The 19780-nt window shown below is 45.7% G+C and overlaps 1 protein-coding gene and 1 long non-coding RNA gene across 8 annotated transcripts in view; both read left to right on the top strand.

Annotated features, from left to right (window-relative positions):
* Positions 1-18147, top strand: part of PTPN3 (protein tyrosine phosphatase non-receptor type 3) — a 149863-nt gene extending 131716 nt beyond the window's left edge. For all 7 annotated transcript variants that reach the window (XM_045469848.1, XM_045469847.1, XM_045469849.1 and 4 more), the window contains 7 exons: positions 3110-3200; positions 3490-3551; positions 5428-5574; positions 10775-10903; positions 11807-11952; positions 12468-12603; positions 14285-18147. In XM_045469848.1, coding sequence (XP_045325804.1) covers positions 3110-3200; positions 3490-3551; positions 5428-5574; positions 10775-10903; positions 11807-11952; positions 12468-12603; positions 14285-14362 — 789 coding nt within the window. In that variant the 3' untranslated portion in view covers positions 14363-18147. The remainder of the gene's footprint in view (positions 1-3109; positions 3201-3489; positions 3552-5427; positions 5575-10774; positions 10904-11806; positions 11953-12467; positions 12604-14284) is intronic.
* On the top strand, positions 649-2725 carry LOC123593647. Its single transcript, XR_006710422.1, has 2 exons — positions 649-1260; positions 1494-2725. It is a non-coding gene; the product is annotated as an uncharacterized LOC123593647 (long non-coding RNA).
* Positions 18148-19780: the final 1633 nt, after the last annotated feature.

The raw sequence follows: 19780 nt of genomic DNA, 5'->3' as shown, positions 1-19780 counted from the left end.
GTCAGAACCAAAATGTCATTTGGGGAAATTTGACTCAGATATTTTCCTTACAGTATCAAACCAAACCTTCCAGTAAATCCTGAATTTATTTCTAGAATGCTCTCTGTCCATTAAAGCTGTCAGACCTTTAAGAAGTTGTTCACTGGTAGGGCACCTGGGTGGCTCAGTGGGCTGAGTGGCTGACTCTTGACTTTGGCACAGGTCATGATGCCACAGTCCTGAGATCAAGTACTGTGTGGAGCCTGCTTAAGATATTCTCTCTTTCTCTTCCTCTCCTTCTCCCTCACCCCTTCTGTTCCTCTGCCCGTCCTTCACTCAAGCACATGGGTGAACTCTCAGGCTCTCTCAAAAAAAAAAAAAAAATTCAGAGGCTATTTGTTACAAACTGAAATTGTGAAGATCAGTAGCTGAGCTGGAGGAGAGATTGCAAATTCTAAACATTTGGTAAACATATAAGACATGACACAATTGTTGTTGCCAAAAATCCTGATGCTAATTTTCTCCTAATGATTGCTATGCAGTTTGTTTATTTAATTAAAAAGAAAAAAAGAGGGGTGCCTGGTTAGCCCTGTCAGTTAAACATCCAACTTTGGCTCAGGTCATGATTTCACAGTTCATAGGTTCGAGCCCCGTATCAAAGTCTGGGCTGATGTCTCAGTCTTTCTCTCTCCACCCCTCTCCCACTTACACTCTCCCTCTCTCTCCCAAAATAAATAAATAGACTTAAAAAAAAAAAAAAAAAAAGAACCAATAAGAGGAAAACAGATTCACAGAGGCCAGTTTATGCAACAAAAAATACAAGTTGCAAAAATATTGGGGGGAAACTACTGTCCAGCCTTCTTATTTAAATTGCAAACACCTTTTAGTTGATGATTTGGCCGCAATTTAGTGGATTAGCAATTCTCATACACACCTGTAGGGCAACTTGATTATATGTATCAAAATCCATAAAAATATGTTTTGATATACTAATTCTTCTAAAAGTTTATGAGTAAAAACATTGAAAACCCCCTAATCAAAAGTAGAGTAAAAGTTAAGTTATGAGAAACTATGATCCAGTAAAAATCATTTTATGTAAAGAATATTTAGAATATTTAATGGCACAAGGACCTAGACACTCTATAATAAGTAGGAAAAAACAGGCTTCAGGCTTCAAAATTATGGTAGTATTTCCCAGAATACTTCTTATGGGATGTGAGGTCCTCCATGGCCAAATTAGCTTGAGAAATGCTTAGCTAATCAGAATTAAATAAGCTTAGGGTGCCTGGGTGGCGCAGTCGGTTAAGCGTCCGACTTCAGCCAGGTCACGATCTCATGGTCCGTGAGTTCGAGCCCTGCGTCAGGCTCTGGGCTGATGGCTCAGAGCCTGGAGCCTGTTTCCGATTCTGTGTCTCCCTCTCTCTCTGCCCCTCCCCCGTTCATGCTCTGTCTCTCTCTGTCCCAAAAATAAATAAATAAACGTTGAAAAAAAAAAAGAATTAAATAAGCTTAAGTACTGCAGGGTTGAGCTTCTTGGAGATTCATAGAACATACGATGGCTTATATTTTCCAAATTTCTCTGACCTTGAAACTTTTTTTTAATGCTTACTTATTTTTGGGAGGGAGAGAGAGAGAGAGAGAGCACGAGGGGAAGGACAGAGAGAGAGGGAGACACAGAATCCGAAGCAGGCTCCAGGCTCTGAGCTCAGAGCCTGACATGGGGCTTGAACTCGCAAACTATGAGATCATGACCTGAGCTGAAGTCAGACGCTTAAGTGACTGAGGCACCCACGTGCCCCTGACCTTGAAACTTTCTAAGGAATACCTATTAGTATCTTTCAAAACACTCGGGTTCCATAGAACATAGTATAGGAAATGCTAATTTGTAATTCAGTCTTATTTTTTGTTTTTAAAAATGTACATCTGTGTCTTCTCTGTTTATATGTGTACTTATGTTTATTTGTATACGTAGAAAACTGGAGAAAAAAATGTGAAAAGGGTTCCCTTGGGTTTGTGAAATTACTGATAATTTTTTTTCTTTATACTAGTCTGAATTTCCAAGATATTCTAAGGGAAGAAAAGGTTGCTTCCAACATTGAGAAAAAGTTGTATTGTTTGTAAACTTTCATAAAACCACAGTGACTAGTATTTCACTCTCTAGCTCAAAGTGTGAGAAACAGTTGTATGAAAAAACTCTAGGGCAGGAGGAAACTGGGAAGGAATGGATGTGTCTGTGGTCTTTGTGGGGTTTCCCCGGTGTATACTTATCCCTGGACTCATCAAAGTGTGTACATTAAATATGTACCACTTTTTACATGACAGTCATACCTCAGTGGAGTGTTCTCAAAGGAAGAGAAAACTCTAGCATTGAGTCAGATCTGAATTCAGCCTCCCATTGGTGATTGTGAGCCAAGGTATTTAATCTCTCCTCCTTGCTTGCAAAAGAAGGGTCCTCTTAGTACCTCTCACACAACTGTTGTCAGAATCACATCAGGCCCTGCACAAACATGTAATAGGGGCTTATAGATGTGCAAAGATGGCTTAATTGGATTTTTTGCTAGTTATTATATTGTACAGCAAAGATACCTCTTAAATGAAGTTTACTACGTATTGGAAGAAATGTTTTTACTGTGCAAACATACTTCTGAGATGAATGAAATGCTCTTGTTCTTCAGCTAAGAACCCGGTTCACTCCATTGAACTGGAGAGAAATGTTTTTAGACTAATATAAATGGTTTCCATTGAACTTTGAGTCAGAATTCTTTTCTTTCTCGACTTGCTTTTATCATTTGTCGAATAACTGTCAAAAAGACAAGACTTTACTTACCATGATCCATTATCTATGACTCAGACCCCTTCCTGTGACTTTTTTTTCCCCCCAAAGATCCTCATGTTAAAAAAAAAAAATTAGTGAGTTTATTCAGTTTCTCATGGGATTGTAGAATTCTTATTGGGAAGAGTTTTCTTTTAAAACATAGCACCTAATCACTTTTAAATGTTAAGATTTAGTGCCACGAGTGGTAGACTTTATTGTTAAAAGTATGTTTCCATGCTCCCTCCATAGCTGTTTTTTGCAAGGTTGGTTTTTTTTTGTTTTTTTTTTCCCCCCACTTCTGTATTTGTTATGTAGCAACTCTACAGAAAGAAGCCCGGTCTGGCCATCACGTTTGCAAAGCTGCCTCAAAATTTGGACAAAAACCGATATAAAGATGTGCTGCCTTGTGAGTACCCGGTGTGAATGCTTCCTTCTCTCCCCCACCCCCCACCCCCAACACGCTGAGATAATGTTTCCCTTTTTAAAACAGATTGTCTGGTATTCTGGAACGATTTTCAGTGTGTCTGTAAACACCACCATCTTTACTGCCGCCATTACAGACTCTGAACAGTTGGGGAATAGTGTTTATGCTAATGAGGCAAAGCTGTAGATGGGGTTGGGGACTGAACTCTTGTTTCCTTGGTCCGATAAAAATAATGCTCAGGATAATTGGTAAATGTGTTTCTCCCCCACAGATGACACCACCCGGGTATTATTGCAGGGAAATGAAGATTATATTAATGCGAGTTATGTGAACGTAAGTCAAGAATCTGGATAATAAGAGCCCACTGATCACTGTAACAAGCATGAATGGTATGGGTGGTGCTTTGCAGTTGACCAAGTGCTCTCCTGTTCACCCCCTCATTTCAGCACCCCAGCAGCCATTGAGGGAAGGCAGAATAGTCTTTTTACAGAGGACAAAACTAAGGTTCAGAGAGATTAAATAATTTGAAAACCCACAAAGCTAACAGAAGGTGAGACCAAAACTCAGATTCTGTGTCTCTGACTCCCATCGTCCACATGCCTTCTGTCTTGAACTGCTGACATTTTTGTGGGGGGTTTTTTTGTTGTTTGAGGTTTTTTGTGGGGTTTTTTTTTGGTTTTGGGGGGTTTTTTGTTTGCCGGTGGTGCGCTTGTAACTTTCTGTGTTTCCCTCCCCCCCCCCACCATGTTATTACTGTACATCCCACCTAAAAATAAGGGAGAAAAAAACCACTTGTGCGTGTAACCCAAAAAGAAAACATAAAAAATTTCACATGTTGTGGGAAAAGCATTCATTCGACCCTGAAAATGAATCTTGGGCAACTTACTTGGCCTCTCTGAACCTCATTTTCTTCATTTAAACCAGGGGTCAGCACACTTTTTCTGTAGAGGACCAGATAATATTTCAGTCTTTGCAAGCTGAGGGAAAATGGAGGCTATTACTTAAGTAGTTATATAACCATTTAAAATGCAACCATGTAAAAATATTTTTAAAACACTCTTAGCTTGCAAAGTGGCAGTCAGATTTGGCCCTCAGGCCAAAGTTTGCCAACCCTTGACCTACACGAACAGATGATTTCTCAAGTTCTCAAGTTATAGCAAAATATCAAAAACTACCCTAATAAAGATGGGTGTTATCAGTGATTCCATTTATCCCAAAACATCTATGGGATTCATTGACCCTCACTTCAACATTCCTGGTGCCTTGAAAGCAGAGCATCAGATTTGGTGAGGTCAGCAGGATCACGTAATCTGGTGTCTTTACAGGGAAATTGGGGAACTGAGACCAGGGTTGAAGAAGCCATTAACCCAAGCATCAACCAAACCATGAATTGAGTGCCTCTGTGTACCCCACCTAAGAATGAATGAATCACAGTGTCATTTGAAAGTTCAGCAGGTTCTGACTGTTTTTTCATAGAAATGACTCTGTTCAGAGGGAAGAAGTAAAAGCAGAGCAGGATGGGAGGAGGGATACTGAGGACAGTTGAAAACATTTTGATGTTTAACATTAATCAACTCAAATAACTGTGTGAGGTGATGGATGTGATCATTAACTTGATTGTGGTGATCATTTCACAATATAGCATACATCAAACCATCATGTTGTATACCTTAAATAATATGCAATTTTTATTTGTCAGTTACACTTCAATAAAGCTGGGTGGGGGGAAGGATTGATCAACTCGATGACACGGGCATTAGAACCCTGCAGAAAGCAAAGTTGCAACATAGTGGTGGTATAAGCCTGTATGGTCTATGCTTCAAAGAAAAGTAAGTAGATTTTGATAGAAAGCCCTGTGTGGGGAAAGATTTGGGCATGAAGACTGGTATGAATGGCTGAAAATGCAGATGGCCAATTTCGATATAGCAGTAAAGATCATTCAAACTCTTCTGCCGTCTTGTAGGTACATTTCTGATTATTGCCTACTGAGTGTCACATAGCTTTATCTTAAGTAGTTAATGCTAGTATTATTGTCAAGTATCTTTCAAGGATTTTTAAAAATGGCTTTTTCTTTGATTTTTCTTATTGGCTGTACATTGACAGAATATTCTGGTGTGATGTCCATTACCAACTAGAAGAGTGTAAGATCCAGTTCCGTGGCCACCTTGTGGCAGTGACAGATTCTAATGTCTTAACAATCTCTTGCCAGATGGAAATTCCTGCTGCTAACCTTGTGAACAAGTACATCGCCGCTCAGGGGCCCCTGCCACATACCTGTGCACAATTTTGGCAAGTTGTCTGGGATCAGAAGTTATCACTCATTGTCATGTTGACGACTCTCACAGAGCGAGGGCGGGTAAGTGGCTTGATTTCTGATTCAAACGTGGGCGTGTCACACCGTGCTCTATGCAACATGAATCTCAGACCTGGAAAGGGTCTTAAATATCACTTGGTCCAGCCCCTACATGACCCATAAATCTCCTTTAGAGACTTACTGATAGTCACCTCCAGTGTCGGGGAGCTCAGCACTCCTGTCCATTCCCTGGCCTTTCTCTGAGCTCACACAGCCCCTCCCACTCCTGGCTCAGATCCATTATAATCAGCCAGAAGGCAGTCTCCTTTGCCTCACCTCCCCTGCCCCAGAACCCGTGTGTTGACTGCAGCCTCACCCACCCAGGACAAGGGCTGGTCCTGCGAAGAGCAGTGTGGGTGCTAGGCTCACAGTGGCCATAACAAGTGTGAGGCATTACAACTTCTGTCAGCCTCTGTTTGCATTGCAGCAAAAGCCGATGCAAAAAGAAGAAAGAAGGGCTTGATTAGGAGAGTGATGGGCACCACACTGTGCTTTAGCAGGGCATGCATTTTCCATAGGAACAGATCACTGGTTATATAACAGTAGTCACTGTGCAAGGGGTACCTGTATTATACATTCTCTAACTTGTGCATACATCGAGATATCTTCATTATGAAACATTTATTCAGAAACCCATTCCAAAATCAGATATAAATTAACTTTGAGCCACCTGCTTTGAATGATCTGTGTGCTGCTTCCTCCCAGGCCTCTCTCCTTGGTACATGGTTCAGAATACCAAATTGATCCACACCGAAAATCAGAATACACAGGATTGGAATGAATAGTATGTTTGAGAACAGTCTATACTCTCAACCTGAAACAGCAAAATAAGAATTCCTACTAATTCTGCAGAGACAGCCCCAGGGATTGCAAAGGACTTGTGTGTGTGTCTCCCGGGCAGAGGGCTCCCCACTTCTGCAAAAGCACCTCCAAGGTCCATCTTGTTAGTGTTCAGCCCTGATTTTTAAAAAATTACTCCTTACAACTAGCTGAAATCCACATGGCCTTGAACCTCCACCCCACCTGCTTCTCCCACCTGGAAGACACAGAATAAGTTACCCCTCTCCTCTATGCACTTGGCTCTTTAGGGATCTAAAAATAATGTCAGACTTGTGTTATTAAGTTCTAAGTAAATACTCTTGCCTTCTAGGCTCAGAACCCAAAGCCGGCACTTGCAAATATGTGCACACACACACTCTTTCTCTCTCTCTCATAAAAAGAGAGTGAAAGTATTGGGGGAGTGATGTTGAAGCCATCCTCAACCCAAGTTGAGACCATCCTTGGCAAAGTTTGCTTTACCGCCATGCAGTTCTGTTATTTAATCCTCTGATTCCACCACCACACCCCACACTGTAGGCCCTGTTCTGGGCCATTTCTGCTCTTTTGTAGATGACTAATGTCAACTTTATTGCCTCCCCGTCTCCACAATCTGCCAGTCCCCCCATTTGAAAGCTGAGCTATATTTGTCTGCCTATTCTGTGACTTCTGGGTGCTTGAATGCTCCAGGTTCTCTCAAAATATTCGTGGAGGTGCCATTCTGCTGGGTCGTAAGGTCTTTCAGGGCCATGGGGCGTGGTCTCCTCACCTGGATTGGGCTTCTCTTTCTGCTGTAAAGTTGACTCTGCCCTTTCCCGCTCTGAGGTCATTAGTGAGCCGCAACAGGCATGGTTAGCGACAGATGATCTGCTCTGGACAGGAGCCCCTTCTTCCCTTGTCCTATTTGTTCCAGCTCAGAAAGAAGGGCCCTTTCTTCCTTCCGATAGGCCTTACTTCCTCTGGCTGTTCTTACAGGTCCTGCCCCTCCTGCTCTGTCCTGATTGCGTTCCACCCACCCCCCTCTTATTCATCTACTCTGCATCTGAGCTCCTCTGAGGTCTCCCTGTGGCCCAGGGGGCTTCTCTGTTTCCCAGCCTTTCTTCCCGACTAAGCCCAGCCCAGCAGGCCCCTTGTCCTGAGTCAGCAGTCCCTTCACTATCTCTGGCCCTGGGGACTTACCCCTCTTGTTTATCAATTGTTAGAAACCTGTTCTTCTGAAATCCAGGCTACATGTTTCCTCCCTCTCCTGTTACAAACTCTCAGCTGACCCAAGCCCTTTATCTTGAGGATCCTTATCTGGTCCTCACCACCACCCACAGCTTCTCCCTGTGTATGTGCCACTTCTGATATGGATGATCTCATACCAGTTGATTCACCCCCAGAGCCTCAGTTTACTCATATGCGAAACAGAGACACTAATAGTATCTACCTCATAGGGTTTTTTGAGGTCAAGCTAATGTCCATAAAAAGTACCATTGAGAACTAGGCACACACTGTTCAGTAGATAGTAGGCGTTAGTATCCTCCCCCCCACAGCCAGCATCAATGTGGAAACAGAGACTGAAGGAAGTCTAGTAACTTGCCCAGGATCACACACTTGGTTAGTGGAGCGCATTATTAACCAGGATTGAAACTCAGGGTTTCCACAGACCCCTTGCTCTTTCTACTACATCCTTAGTGCTTTGAGATCCAAATAGACCTAAAATCCAAATTTGATCAAGAAGTAGAATGTCCAGTTCTGGTGAATTCGCTGGGAATCTCTGGAAACAGGTGTTCATAGCTCTGCCTTATATGGGCTGATCACTTCAGAGACCCTTCCCATCCGTTGTCCTGTGAGTAGGATGCTTGAGAGTCTGTAGCAGAAATTGACACCCTGTGTGGGTCTGCAGCCTGCCCGGGTAGGCTACCCAGGTATAATATGAAGCCGGCCCCCATATGCAGGGGACCGGGAGAGACTGAAGGAAGACGCAGGCTACTCTAGGTTGGTAGGTGGCAGTTTGGGGTGGCTTTTTGTTGTTGTTGTTGTTGTTGTTGTTGTTGTTGTTGTTAAGTTTATTGATTTTGAGAGAGAGAACATAGCAGGGGAGGGGCAGAGAGAGAGGGGAAGAGAGAATCCCAAGCAGGCTCAAACTCATGAACCATGAGATCATGACCTGAGCTGAAACGAAGAGTCGGACGCTTAACCAACTGAGATTAGGTGGCATTTTATTTTATTTTTTTTATTTTTTTAATGTTTATTTATTTTTGACAGAGAGAGAGACAGAGCATGAGCAGGGGAGGGGCAGAGAGAGAGGGAGACACAGAATCGGAAGCAGGCTCCAGGCTCTGAACTGACAGCACAGAGCCCGATGCGGGGCTCGAACTCACAGACCATGAGATCATGACCTGAGCCGAAGTCGGATGCTCAACCAACTGAGCCACCCAGGTGCCCCATAGGTGGCATTTAAAATAAGCAAAGGGAACTTACGAGGCTTGTCATAACCACAAAACAAATGGTTCCCTGCACCTTTCCACTAAATCTTAAAAGTTTATAAAGAGGGGCACCTGGGTGGCTCAGTCAACTAAGCGTCCAATTCTTGGTTTCGGCTCAGGCCATGATCTCATAGTTAGTGGGTTCAAGCCCACATCGTGCTGTGTGCTGACAGTACAGAGCCTGCGTGGGATTCTCCCTCCCTCTCTCTCTGTCCCTCCCCCACTCATTCTCTCTGTCTCTCTCTCTCTCAAAATAAATAAACTTAAAAAAAAGTTTATAAAGAGACCCTAAGTGGGCTCAGTTATGTATACAATATAGGTGTTTTCAACCCATGTTACTATCCTGAGGCTGTGTCCTTGGAGCAGCCCCTGGGAGCAGGAAAGGCAAGCAGACCCCACATTCCAAGGACAGGGGAGGGCATGTGGAGCCTCTGAGTGCCCAGGTCCAGCTCACCGGCCAGTGTGGTCACGTCTTTTTGATGATGTTCCCCAACACCTGGTGAGGATGAGGCAGGTATAGGCCAGTGGGTATCGACTCTGCCTCGGCTTCTGGAGACAGCGGCCCCTTCATGTCTATGGAAGTTGGGAAATGGCCACTAGCCAAAATACCCACATTTAAGGTTTACAAGTAAATTCTTAACTCCAGCTTCCCAACAGCATACTTTAATTTCAAATACTCCATGTGACGTTTGAAAATAAGAATAGAAAAGCTGTTCCAGACAAATTACGTGCATCTGTTGGTTTATAGCCCCTTTTAGCTGTACACAAATATAATTTTTATGTAAGATGTTGCAACTCTAGGCTTGGAGAAAAAAAAAAATTTGAGTGAGTCAGAATTTGATGGAACTATGATGGGATGGATAGCATGGCCCTGAATTTTGCTTTGAAGCCAGAGGCAAGAGCTAAGACGGCTTCAGGATTTGGAAGGGAGGATTAAAAGGGAGACGCAGGGGGCTCGTTGAGCCTATAGGGAAGCCGCAGCAGCCCTGAGACCTTGGGCAGGTCGCTTACCCCACGGGGGCCAGGGTTCCTCATCTGCCATCCAGGAGTGTGTCATGTCAGCTCCATGAGTCATCTGAGGGCTTAGGAGACACTGCTCAAGTGTAAAGGGATGTTCATCTCAGTTTGGGAACTTCTTTCCCTGGGATTTTTGTGGAATCTCTGATCACCCTTCTTCATGTTGATGTGGGGCCCCCATAACAACAATGGTAACCTGAGCCCCCATGGTGAGCCTGGCACTGCCCACCATTCCCTCCAACCTCTGTCACCGTCTGGGAGGCAGGTGCTGTCCCTGTCTGTCAGGCAAAGACTGCAAATCCGAGAGGTTGGGTAGCAGGTTCAAAGTCATGTGGCTAACAGAAGATAAAATGAGTCCAGTGGAGTTCTGACTTCCACCTGTGTGCTCTTAACCTCTGTGCCATGAGGCCTTCCTTCTACTCATGTGGGTAGGTGAGGGATGGTGAAAGGAGGGTGAGGTGGAAGGGGGGTGGTGTGGAGAGCAGAGAAGGGGCCTGAGCGCCTGGAGTGGGCTTGATGGGGAATGGGAAAGGATGAGAGGGAGAGGCCGCTCCTAGATCAAGGCACTGTGTCTGAGGCCTCTCCTGTTCTTCCAGCAAGTGGACCCTGGTGACAAAGAGGGTGAGCTCTCTACTCCTCCTCCGGGCTCCAGCTCCAGGCTGGCTTGAGAGCTGTGGGCTCGGCCCTTGCAGGCTGACCCCCACCCTATTCTCCAGGAGAGGAGAGGACGCTCCTCTGGGAACAGGGAACAGACCCAGAGCACATTGGCTTTGCAGCTCTCAGAGTACCTGGTGTGAGTGAGAGGCTCCGGTCAGACGCCCACCTGTCCATCCAGGTAATGGCTCATGTGCACCACCCCCACAGTGGAGGTTAGCTCACACCCAGGGGTTTTCTTGCAGACCAAATGTCACCAGTACTGGCCTGATCCTCCCGACGTCATGGAACACGGCAACTTTCACATCCGATGTCAGTCAGAGGACTGCACCATCGCTTATGTGTTCCGAGAAATGCTGGTCACCAACACCGAGGTGAGCGGTGTCCCTTCAGTGAGTGGTCCGGGGGAGGGTGCAGCTTCAAGGCAGGTGCTAGACCAGATCCGCTGGGGGCCTGCACAGGGCAGTGCTTCCAGGTCTGTTCTCCCTCCGTTCACTCCCGGTGAGCATTTGGGTAAACGCTTGTGAAGGAACCAGCGCCCTTGTTCACAGCACCACTGTTCACACTAGACAGCAGTGAGAACTCCCAAGTGCCCCGGGACGGATAAATGGATAGACAAGATGTGGTATATTTACAGAGTGGAGCGCTATTCAGCTTTTAAAAGGAGGGAAATTCTGATGCATGTTATAGCAGTGCTGAACCTTGAAAGACCTTATACTAGGTCAAGTAAGCCAGTCACAAGAGGAAAGTATTATGTGACTGTATAGAGTCCCTGGGCTAGTCACAATCAGACAGAAAGAGGTGGGGTGATTGGCTGGGGGCGGGGGGAATGAAGAGTTAGTGCTTTATGGGTACCGAGTTTCCGCTTGGGAAGATGAAGAAATCCGGGTAATAGCAGTTATCGTTGCACAACCCTGGGAATGTACTTAATGCCACTGAACTATATACACTTAATGGTTAAAATGGTAAACTTCGTGTTACATGTATTTTACCCTCTTGAAAAAAGAAAAAGCCAGTGTGTGTGGCCCTGATGGCAAGTACCATAGGAGCGAGTGGGAAGAAATCTCAGTGGACAGAAGGAAGCAGTCCTGACAGGGTGGCCCGAGCTGTGTCCCGGAGGGGGGAGCAGGAGTTTCCAGGGGCCACCGCAGGGCTGCGCGCAGCGGGCGAAAGGGCGTCAGGAGACAGGACCGCTGAGCTGAGGCAGAGGCTGGGGCCAGACTCAAGCTGCCCGCTTGCTGGCTTGGCTCACCGAGGCCACCCTGCATCTTCCACAGACCGGGGAAGAGCACACTGTGACACATCTCCAGTATGTCGCGTGGCCTGACCACGGCGTTCCTGATGACTCCTCGGACTTTCTGGAATTTGTAAACTACGTGAGGTCCCTGAGAGTGGATGGTGAACCGGTGTTAGTTCACTGCAGGTACTGTGGCTTCAAGGTTTACTTTGGTTTGGTTTTTAAATACACATATTCCGTAGGGAAAGACCTGAGGAAACTTGGCAGAGATCACCCTAAATCCCACGAGACTCTATGCTTTTACGAGAAGGCTCTGCTCATTTCTTCTTCGCTGTTTCAAAAGATTGGGAACTTTATGAAAGCATAAACCTCTGATTGTAGAACTGAAGAAGCCCACTCCCCCCCTCCGCTCTCCCTGTGTCCTTGAGTTGCTGACCTTCACAATAGATGTGAACAAGAGGAGGGTGCAGCCCTTAAAGGTGGGTTTCTTTTCATTGGTGTTTAAGCCCTGGCCTCAGAATATATGAGGAGAGGCCTTTTCAGCCTGTTGGAGAGCACAGCCTGAATGTGTGTTTTGTATTCCCGAAGGTCAGGGGAGGAGAGCTCTGTCTGAGTAAACGTGGGAACTGGCTAGGCATTAAGCTGGGCCGTGCAGAAATACTGCCTGAGCAAATCCCAGGTCTCTGCTTCTGTCCCCCCAGTGCTGGCATAGGTCGTACTGGCGTGTTGGTCACCATGGAAACAGCCATGTGCCTAACTGAGAGAAACCTGCCCGTTTACCCACTGGACATCGTCCGGAAAATGCGAGACCAGCGTGCCATGATGGTGCAGACGTCAGTGAGTAGAAATCCATTGATAAAAGTCATAACGATGGCCCGCGCTTTCTGAGCACTTGCCCTGGGCCAGGCCTGTGTGAAGGGCTTTGCAGGTTAAGAGACCAAGGCTCAAGGGCACTGCAGTGCTTGCCCAAGGTCACAAAACTTGTCAGGGGCTGAGAGACTCCAAAGCCCACCCCACGTGACCTCTGTCTCTCACTGTCCGTCCCTTTCACTGCATCTGTGCTGTGTTTCCAGCCAGCCACGTGGCCAGGGAGCAGCCCAGGTTGCATTCTACATGGTCAATTCGTGGCCCATCATTTGTCCCTCAGAAGCAAAGAGAGTCACCTGAGGGTTTTACTCCACCTGTCCGTGTACAGGTGAGCCTTTTGGCTCAGTGGACGTTTCCCATGGCCCTACTCTCTCCTCCTTGGGCTATCTCCCAGGTCTGCCACGTCTGGGTAAGTGACACTGCAAGTGTCCTCAAGAGGAATCCTGTGGTTTTTCCCTAGAACCACAAGAGGGGCCGGGCGGGTGATGTAGAAAAATGAGCATGATTCAGGCCCCTCCACATACTGGGTGACCTTAGATAATCACTAAGCTTCTCTCCAAGCCTCCATTTCCCCATCTGCAAAATGGGGACCATCCCACATTCATTCAGATAATTGCACACACCGAAGAGACCCAGACTTGTATGTAGTAGGAAGACTGAATTAGTTATAAATCTCAGCAGTAATGGGGGAAGTCCAAGGGTAAGAACTCGCTGGAAGACCATCAAAGCTGACTTTGAAAAGTCAAGGAAGGCTTTCTGGAGGAGTGGCCTCTAAGGCAAAACCCCCCAGATGAATGAGGCGGCGTAAGCAAAGAAAAGAGTGGGAAGTCCACCATGCAGCCAGCTCCGTGTCCTCAAAGGCTCAGGGACAGAGTTTATGAGATTTCTCTAACGATCGGGACCTCTTGTTTTATATTAGACTCAGGAAATACAATTAAGAGGGAAAAAAACGGGTTATTAAGAATATTGTTCTCTGCCCGGCTGTGTGGTATGGAAGACCTCATTGCCGGTTAAAAATTTTGACAGTGCATCTTCTTGGTAGATTTGCCTAGCTGGTGAAGAAGCACAGTCTCAATGCTTTCTTTCACCCCGCACACTTCACTAAATGAGTTTCTCGGGCGTTTCTTAATATAAGGGACCGTATCCCACAGAGCAGCTTTAGTGGCCCTCCTTTTTTTTTTTAGGACAAAATCCAGACTCCTTCACCTTACCCTGCACAACCAGGTCCCAGCCACCAGTGCAGCCTCTCCGTCCATGCCCAGGTGTTCCAGGCAGGGGCTTCGAGCCCGACAGTGCCACTCAGAATGGGCCATCGGAGTCTCCACACTTGAGTGTACTGTAGAATGGCCACCCCGCGGTGACTTCACCCCTTCCCTGGCTCCTCCAGACCACCGGCCCCTCCCTCTGCTGTGGTTTCCATGACACTCTCCCCACCGCTCTCTGGGAGCAGCCCCCAGCCCTCACGTAGGAATCATGGCTTCACGGGTGTGCCTTCACGGTGTTTCCCTGGCACGTAGCACAGGGTCTGGCCTGGCCCAGAGCTGGAGGTCAGAGAGTATTTATGAGCATCGTAAAAGAGTACGCAGAGATGTGGTAGGAGGCAGAGTTTATGGAACTGTGGCTGGACTGACACCTTTCTTTTCTCTTCCAGAGCCAGTACAAGTTTGTATGTGAAGCGATTCTTCGTGTTTATGAAGAAGGCTTAGTCCAAATGCTGGATCCCAGTTAAGACAACTGTGAAATGTTCATTCCTCTTTCCCAGGGGCATCCTCCTTAAGGACAGACCTTCTCTTTGGAAGAAGCAAGAGGAATTTGTAGGCTGTGGGGAAGGAATGAGCACATTTGAACCCAGGCACTTTAAAGTTCTATAGAAGAGGTATCGTGTACATAGGAACCGTGTAGATACGCATGCGGTTGCAGCGTCAGTTAGGCCCGTTATTCCTCAGAGAGAAGTAAGCAAATGCGGATCTCAGTTTGGGGCCTGTCCTACTGCCTTCCTCCCTAGACATCACTGTGTTCCTGTAAACCATCCTTGGGCAATTGAGAGGGGACGCCAGCAATGCTCTTGACCGCCCAGAAACAAGATGGTGTGGCTATTTAGAGTTGCTTGGATGTTTTGTGTGTATATGTTTATCGGACTCTAAGGGCTGAGCTTTCTGTCCTTCTAGACGGAGCTGGAACCATTAGCATTCACCTGCCCCCTGCTAAGGAAACCCTGATGAATGTACTAAATGGCAGGGTGGTGGGATTTCAGGCTGAAGGAGCGGGCAGTACCTTTTCTGGCCTCCCTTCCTCTGTCCCATCTCCCTGCCACGTCCCATATTCATGTTTCTGAGAATCCTGTCTAAGATGCCCCGCTTCCTCCCTGCATTACTGACCCTATTCAGGTGCTCACGCGGTGCCTGGACCGGATTAGTCATGCAGCTTCGGGTGAGTTTTCAGTGGAGACTCTGAGCATGAGGACTCCCGCTGCATCCTGTCGTCCGTGCGTTAGTTTTAGGAGGAAGTGCTCTTCGCCTCTGCTTGCCTTTTGCTGTACGTGCAGAACCCGAGACTGGAGTTATCGACTACTGAATCTACTACATGGATTGCTGCTACTTCAAGCTATGTTACACTTGAAACATTACGATTTTCCTGAGGGGAGATGGGATATCATCTAAATGTTCTGAATCGTTGGCCCTGCTGAGGAAAGATCTAGTCATGGAACCATGGGAAACCCAGCTTCTAGAGGGTTGTCTGTGGATGTGTGTGGATGTGTGTGTGTGCGCGCCCATGGTAAGTGTTTCTCAGGACTCCTAACTTGATTCAAATTACAGTTGAGTTTATATAAAGAATGAGTCTCTGTATAGAAGAACAAATGTGTGCATTCACCCTCAGTTACAATGGTCTCCATTTCATTTCAAAGGAGAGGATCAGGCTATCTGAATATAAACACAATTTGATGTTAATTTATTCTAAGTACACCCTGATTTTGATTGTCCTAAAGAATTCTGCCTTTGTTCATACTGTGTTAAATTTTTAAAAAATTTGTGACAGGATTGTAGCAAATTATTATTTAAGGAAAATAAATTACGTAAAAATTTTAATGTGGTATTTTTAAATAGCAGTTTTTATGTACCCTGAAGGACAAGGAAGCTAAGCCAGTTTCTTAATGGGATTTACAGAAAAAGGATGCTTTCATATCATAGTGCACAGAAGTGAAGCCATTTTGATGTTTAACAAACTCTGGACCAATTGAGTAGTTTCCTGGATGCAAGAGGGATAAAGACCCATATGATGGGAGCCGGGTTTCTAAAGGTTCTTTATCTCCAGACTTAGCATATTTAATTGCATACTTCCCTCTTTCCCCCACCAATATTTTACTGCCGAACGGCAGGGGTGGGAGGGAGGCGTCACACGGTGCCATCACCCGCTACTGCGAAACGGGAGACCACCTAAGCCCGATCCTTGTCAGATTCATGCTAAGCCAGCAGAATGAATCAGGAGAGGTTAGAATTATGCAGTTGGAGATTTGGTTCCCGGTCCCACTCATCAACAACTAGCTCTTGGCCTGCTCACTGAAGAGTGCTACCTCTCTTTCCTCTATTTCCTGTAATTACAGCGTCCTGTAAAATAGGAGAAATAATGCTGAGGCTATGGGTTGAATACGAGGATTGAATAAAACGCTATCAGCGTGAGTTTTCATCGGCTGGACTCTATCTGACACTGCTGCAGATGCATTACTTGGAAGAGTTAACTTACCAGTGATTAGCCCCAAAACCCATGAAATAGAAGTGGAATTGTATGGATTTTTCTAAGAGAACGTTTCTTGGGCTGAGAACAAAAGCACAAAGGAATATCCTCATACCAGTGCCTTCTTTCAATCTGGACTCAGAAAAAATTCTACCAGTTAAGTCCCAAAAAAGAGGGGAAGGTGGAAAGCTGAGCTAAATTTAAATGCCATCAGGATGTTTAGCAAATCATTGCCATTTGATACAAATGCATCATCCCCCTGTGTGCAAGAAGCTTGAAGAGTCTAAATGTGTTTGGAGAGTTGTGTTTTACTTCTTTTAAGCAAATTATTTAACATAGTTGCAGGAAGGCTGTCATTACTGTACATAAATTTCAAAAAAGTTTACCAGAGGTTGCAACTAGCCTTTTTCTGCCACTGTGCAGGCCAGAAGTTCAGACCCAGTAGATGTTACTCAGAACAGAATTTCTGAAATACTGGGGAAGAACAGGACAAGAGAATTATCTAAAGGGGCAAAATATACGAGTAAAAATTACTACAGATACAACCAATTAAATTCTGTACCTCAGCATTCCTGCTGCAATACTTTACACATTTAAACAATTACACTGAAGCCTTTTTTGGTCCTAAGTGGGAAGCATCAGAGTCATGGGAAATATTTTGCCTAGGAAATTTGGCTGGATGTGAACAGAGAGGACATTTTACATTTGCGTTTTGTTCTCTGGAAGATCTGATCAGATCCACTCATGTGCTGACTTAGGATGGGACATCCCTCCCGTGTCACTCTATAGCACCTACACTTGGTGTTTTGACTTCCGGCGGGGGGGGGGGGGGGGGGGGTGGAGATTGAACTCGATTTGGCTAGGGGAGGTCAGGATGGGGGGTGTTATATCACCAACATGTGCTGGTCCATAATTCCTACCACAGTAATTTATATTTAAAAATGTTTTTGATTAAGTTTTTTATTTTAATTCCAGATAGTTAACACTAAAAATGCTTTTATTTAGATTAGTGTAGATGCTGTTTCTTTTGTGTTGCTACCTGATATTTTTGTTGTTGTTGTTCCTCAGAAATTACCATTTGAGTGCGAAAGAAAGAAAGAAAAAAAAGAAAGAAAGAAAGAAAGAAAGAAAGAAAGAAAGAAAGAAAGAAAGAAAGAAATTATCGTTTGAGTGAAATCAACAGCCCTTTTCATCCTTCAGAGGCAACAAAGAGGTGGCCTCAATAGGGAAGGCTCATTCACATCTAGACCTAGACTTGGGTGACTTGGGTGACTCGGGCCTCAATTTCCTTATGTGTAAAAAAGAGGAATTTGGGCTGCACTAAATGAGTTCTTTGGTTCTTTCAACGTTTACCATTCTGGGAGTCTGTATTGCAGAGAATGGAAATTAGCCCTAAATGAAAGCCATATAGCTCCTGGAGAGAAATGTGTCACATTTCCATGACTTGTCTCCAAGAGATTGTCCCTAACCTTGGCAGGGTTGAATGCCAAGACAAGGATTGCCACTGTCCGGTTCTTGCCCTTCTGCGCTGAGATCAGAATCGTAAAGATGGCAAAGCCTCTGACCTCAGCCTGCCTCTGAGGAGTCTGATGGCTGACTGTCCGCCATCTTTGTAACCCACATTCTGTTTGCAGCAATGAAAAGATCGGTGTTATGTAGTTTCGAAAAGTATCTTAATGAGCAATATTTTTTTTTCTGTAAATTCGGGATGTTTTTCATTCTGACCTGTCAGCGACGCTACTGAAAAAGTCTGATCAATATAAAAACATTCAAGCTATGCAACACTGTGTGTCGAGATTTTTTTATTCTAATCATCGTCTTGATTTCTGAAAGGGTTTTATTATGCTTGCATTCTGTTTGTTTGTTTGCTTTTTAGTAAATATTAACTCTCTTGGAGGAGCATGCTCTCTGCCCATCCCTACCTTCCCTCTGGTCAGGAGCATGGCCGTGCAGAGTACCTGCTTCTGTCTTGACCTTGTGTGGCTAATTCTAAATTTGAATTGGGTTCAGCTGTCATGACAACAGCAGCTTACGCAAAGAAGTTTCAGTACTTTCTATCACCCAGGGCTGCCAGGGTGGCTCCGTGATCCCCAGAACCCAGGTTCCTTCCAGCTTGGTTCTCTGCCAACCCCAGTATGCAGCTTTAACGCTTAGGTCCATGAAGATGGCTCCAGCCAGCAGGATAGAGGAGAGGGAAAGGAGAAAGCAAAACCCCTTCCCTCAGGGTGTGCCATCTGGTTGTCGTGCATCCCATTGAACAGAACTTAGGGGCAGGGCTACACCTACTGCAAGGGAGTCTAGGAAAGGTTTTTATTCCAAGAAACCATGTGCCTAAAAATTCAGGAGTTCTGCTTCTGAGAAGGAAAGAATGGGTTTGCGGGATAATTAATGATCTCCGCCATCGCTCAACCCTTTGCTCACCTTTCTTACCCCTCACATAGAGCCCGTTCCTCCTCTCTCCAAGGTAGACAACCCAAGCCCCAGCCACTTGTGGCATGAAGTTCAACCTAAGATCACCTTTGGGTGATCTGTGGGCTTCCCCATCATCTCTGGGTGGCTTCCTGTCTAATCACCCGTAAACTCAAGACAAGTGATCTCCCAACGCCCCCCCGTCAACAGTAAAGTAGAAACAGGAAAACAGCCATTGAAAACCCATTCATAAGAGGGAAGAATAGGAAACACAGGAAGAGTGAAGATGCTTCTGGCAGGCCAGTAAGTCCCTTGGATAGCTGCCTGACCTCCTTGTCTGTGGACCTCCATGGTCACATCCAAGGTGGGACTGCACGGGCAGCCTTCTTGAGGACAGCACAGCTTTTGTAGCCTGCTTACTCCTGGGGCAGTTTTGAGGGAGGTCCCCAGGCTTGTGGTTTCTTTGCCAGTAGAATTCTAGCAAGTACCCACAGCTGAAGGTCTGGTCTAGAATGATGTTCTGTGTTTTGCTCATGCCTCTTAACTTAAAGGTGGCTACCTTGAAGCCACCAGAAAGGGAAGCTTGGATGGGAAGACGAGACGGTTCATCTGACCTTTGGAGCTCCCTCGTGCACATTTTCTGGCAAAGAAGTCTTGAAGATGGCTTGCTGCCCCCAGCCTTATCGCCTAAGGCCACTGCTTTGAATAGCTGCAGTTTGAAGAACAGAAGCAGTTAGCATTTTCTCTACTCCAAGACCTTAATCAATTTTGAGCTCAGGCTACAGACTGCCTTCCTTAGCAAAGCAAGGCTCCCTTCCATCTCTGCTACGGTGCCCTGGCTCCAGCCCCAGTGCATCTCACTTCTATGGGCCTTTGTGAAAAGCAACAAGGAACAACAGTCACCCTTTTGGTCCCCTCCCGCCATTTTCTCCATTGTGGCCTTGGTCAGCACGTGGTCCCTCCTCCAAAGTACTGCAGACGACACTCATCAAAGTGACACGTTAGT

Source organism: Leopardus geoffroyi, chromosome D4 (genome assembly GCF_018350155.1).
Source record: "Leopardus geoffroyi isolate Oge1 chromosome D4, O.geoffroyi_Oge1_pat1.0, whole genome shotgun sequence".
In the NCBI taxonomy this organism is placed as follows: Eukaryota; Metazoa; Chordata; class Mammalia; order Carnivora; family Felidae; genus Leopardus; species Leopardus geoffroyi.
Note: the sequence above shows the minus strand (reverse complement) of the source record. Positions and strands in the feature narration are given on the sequence as shown.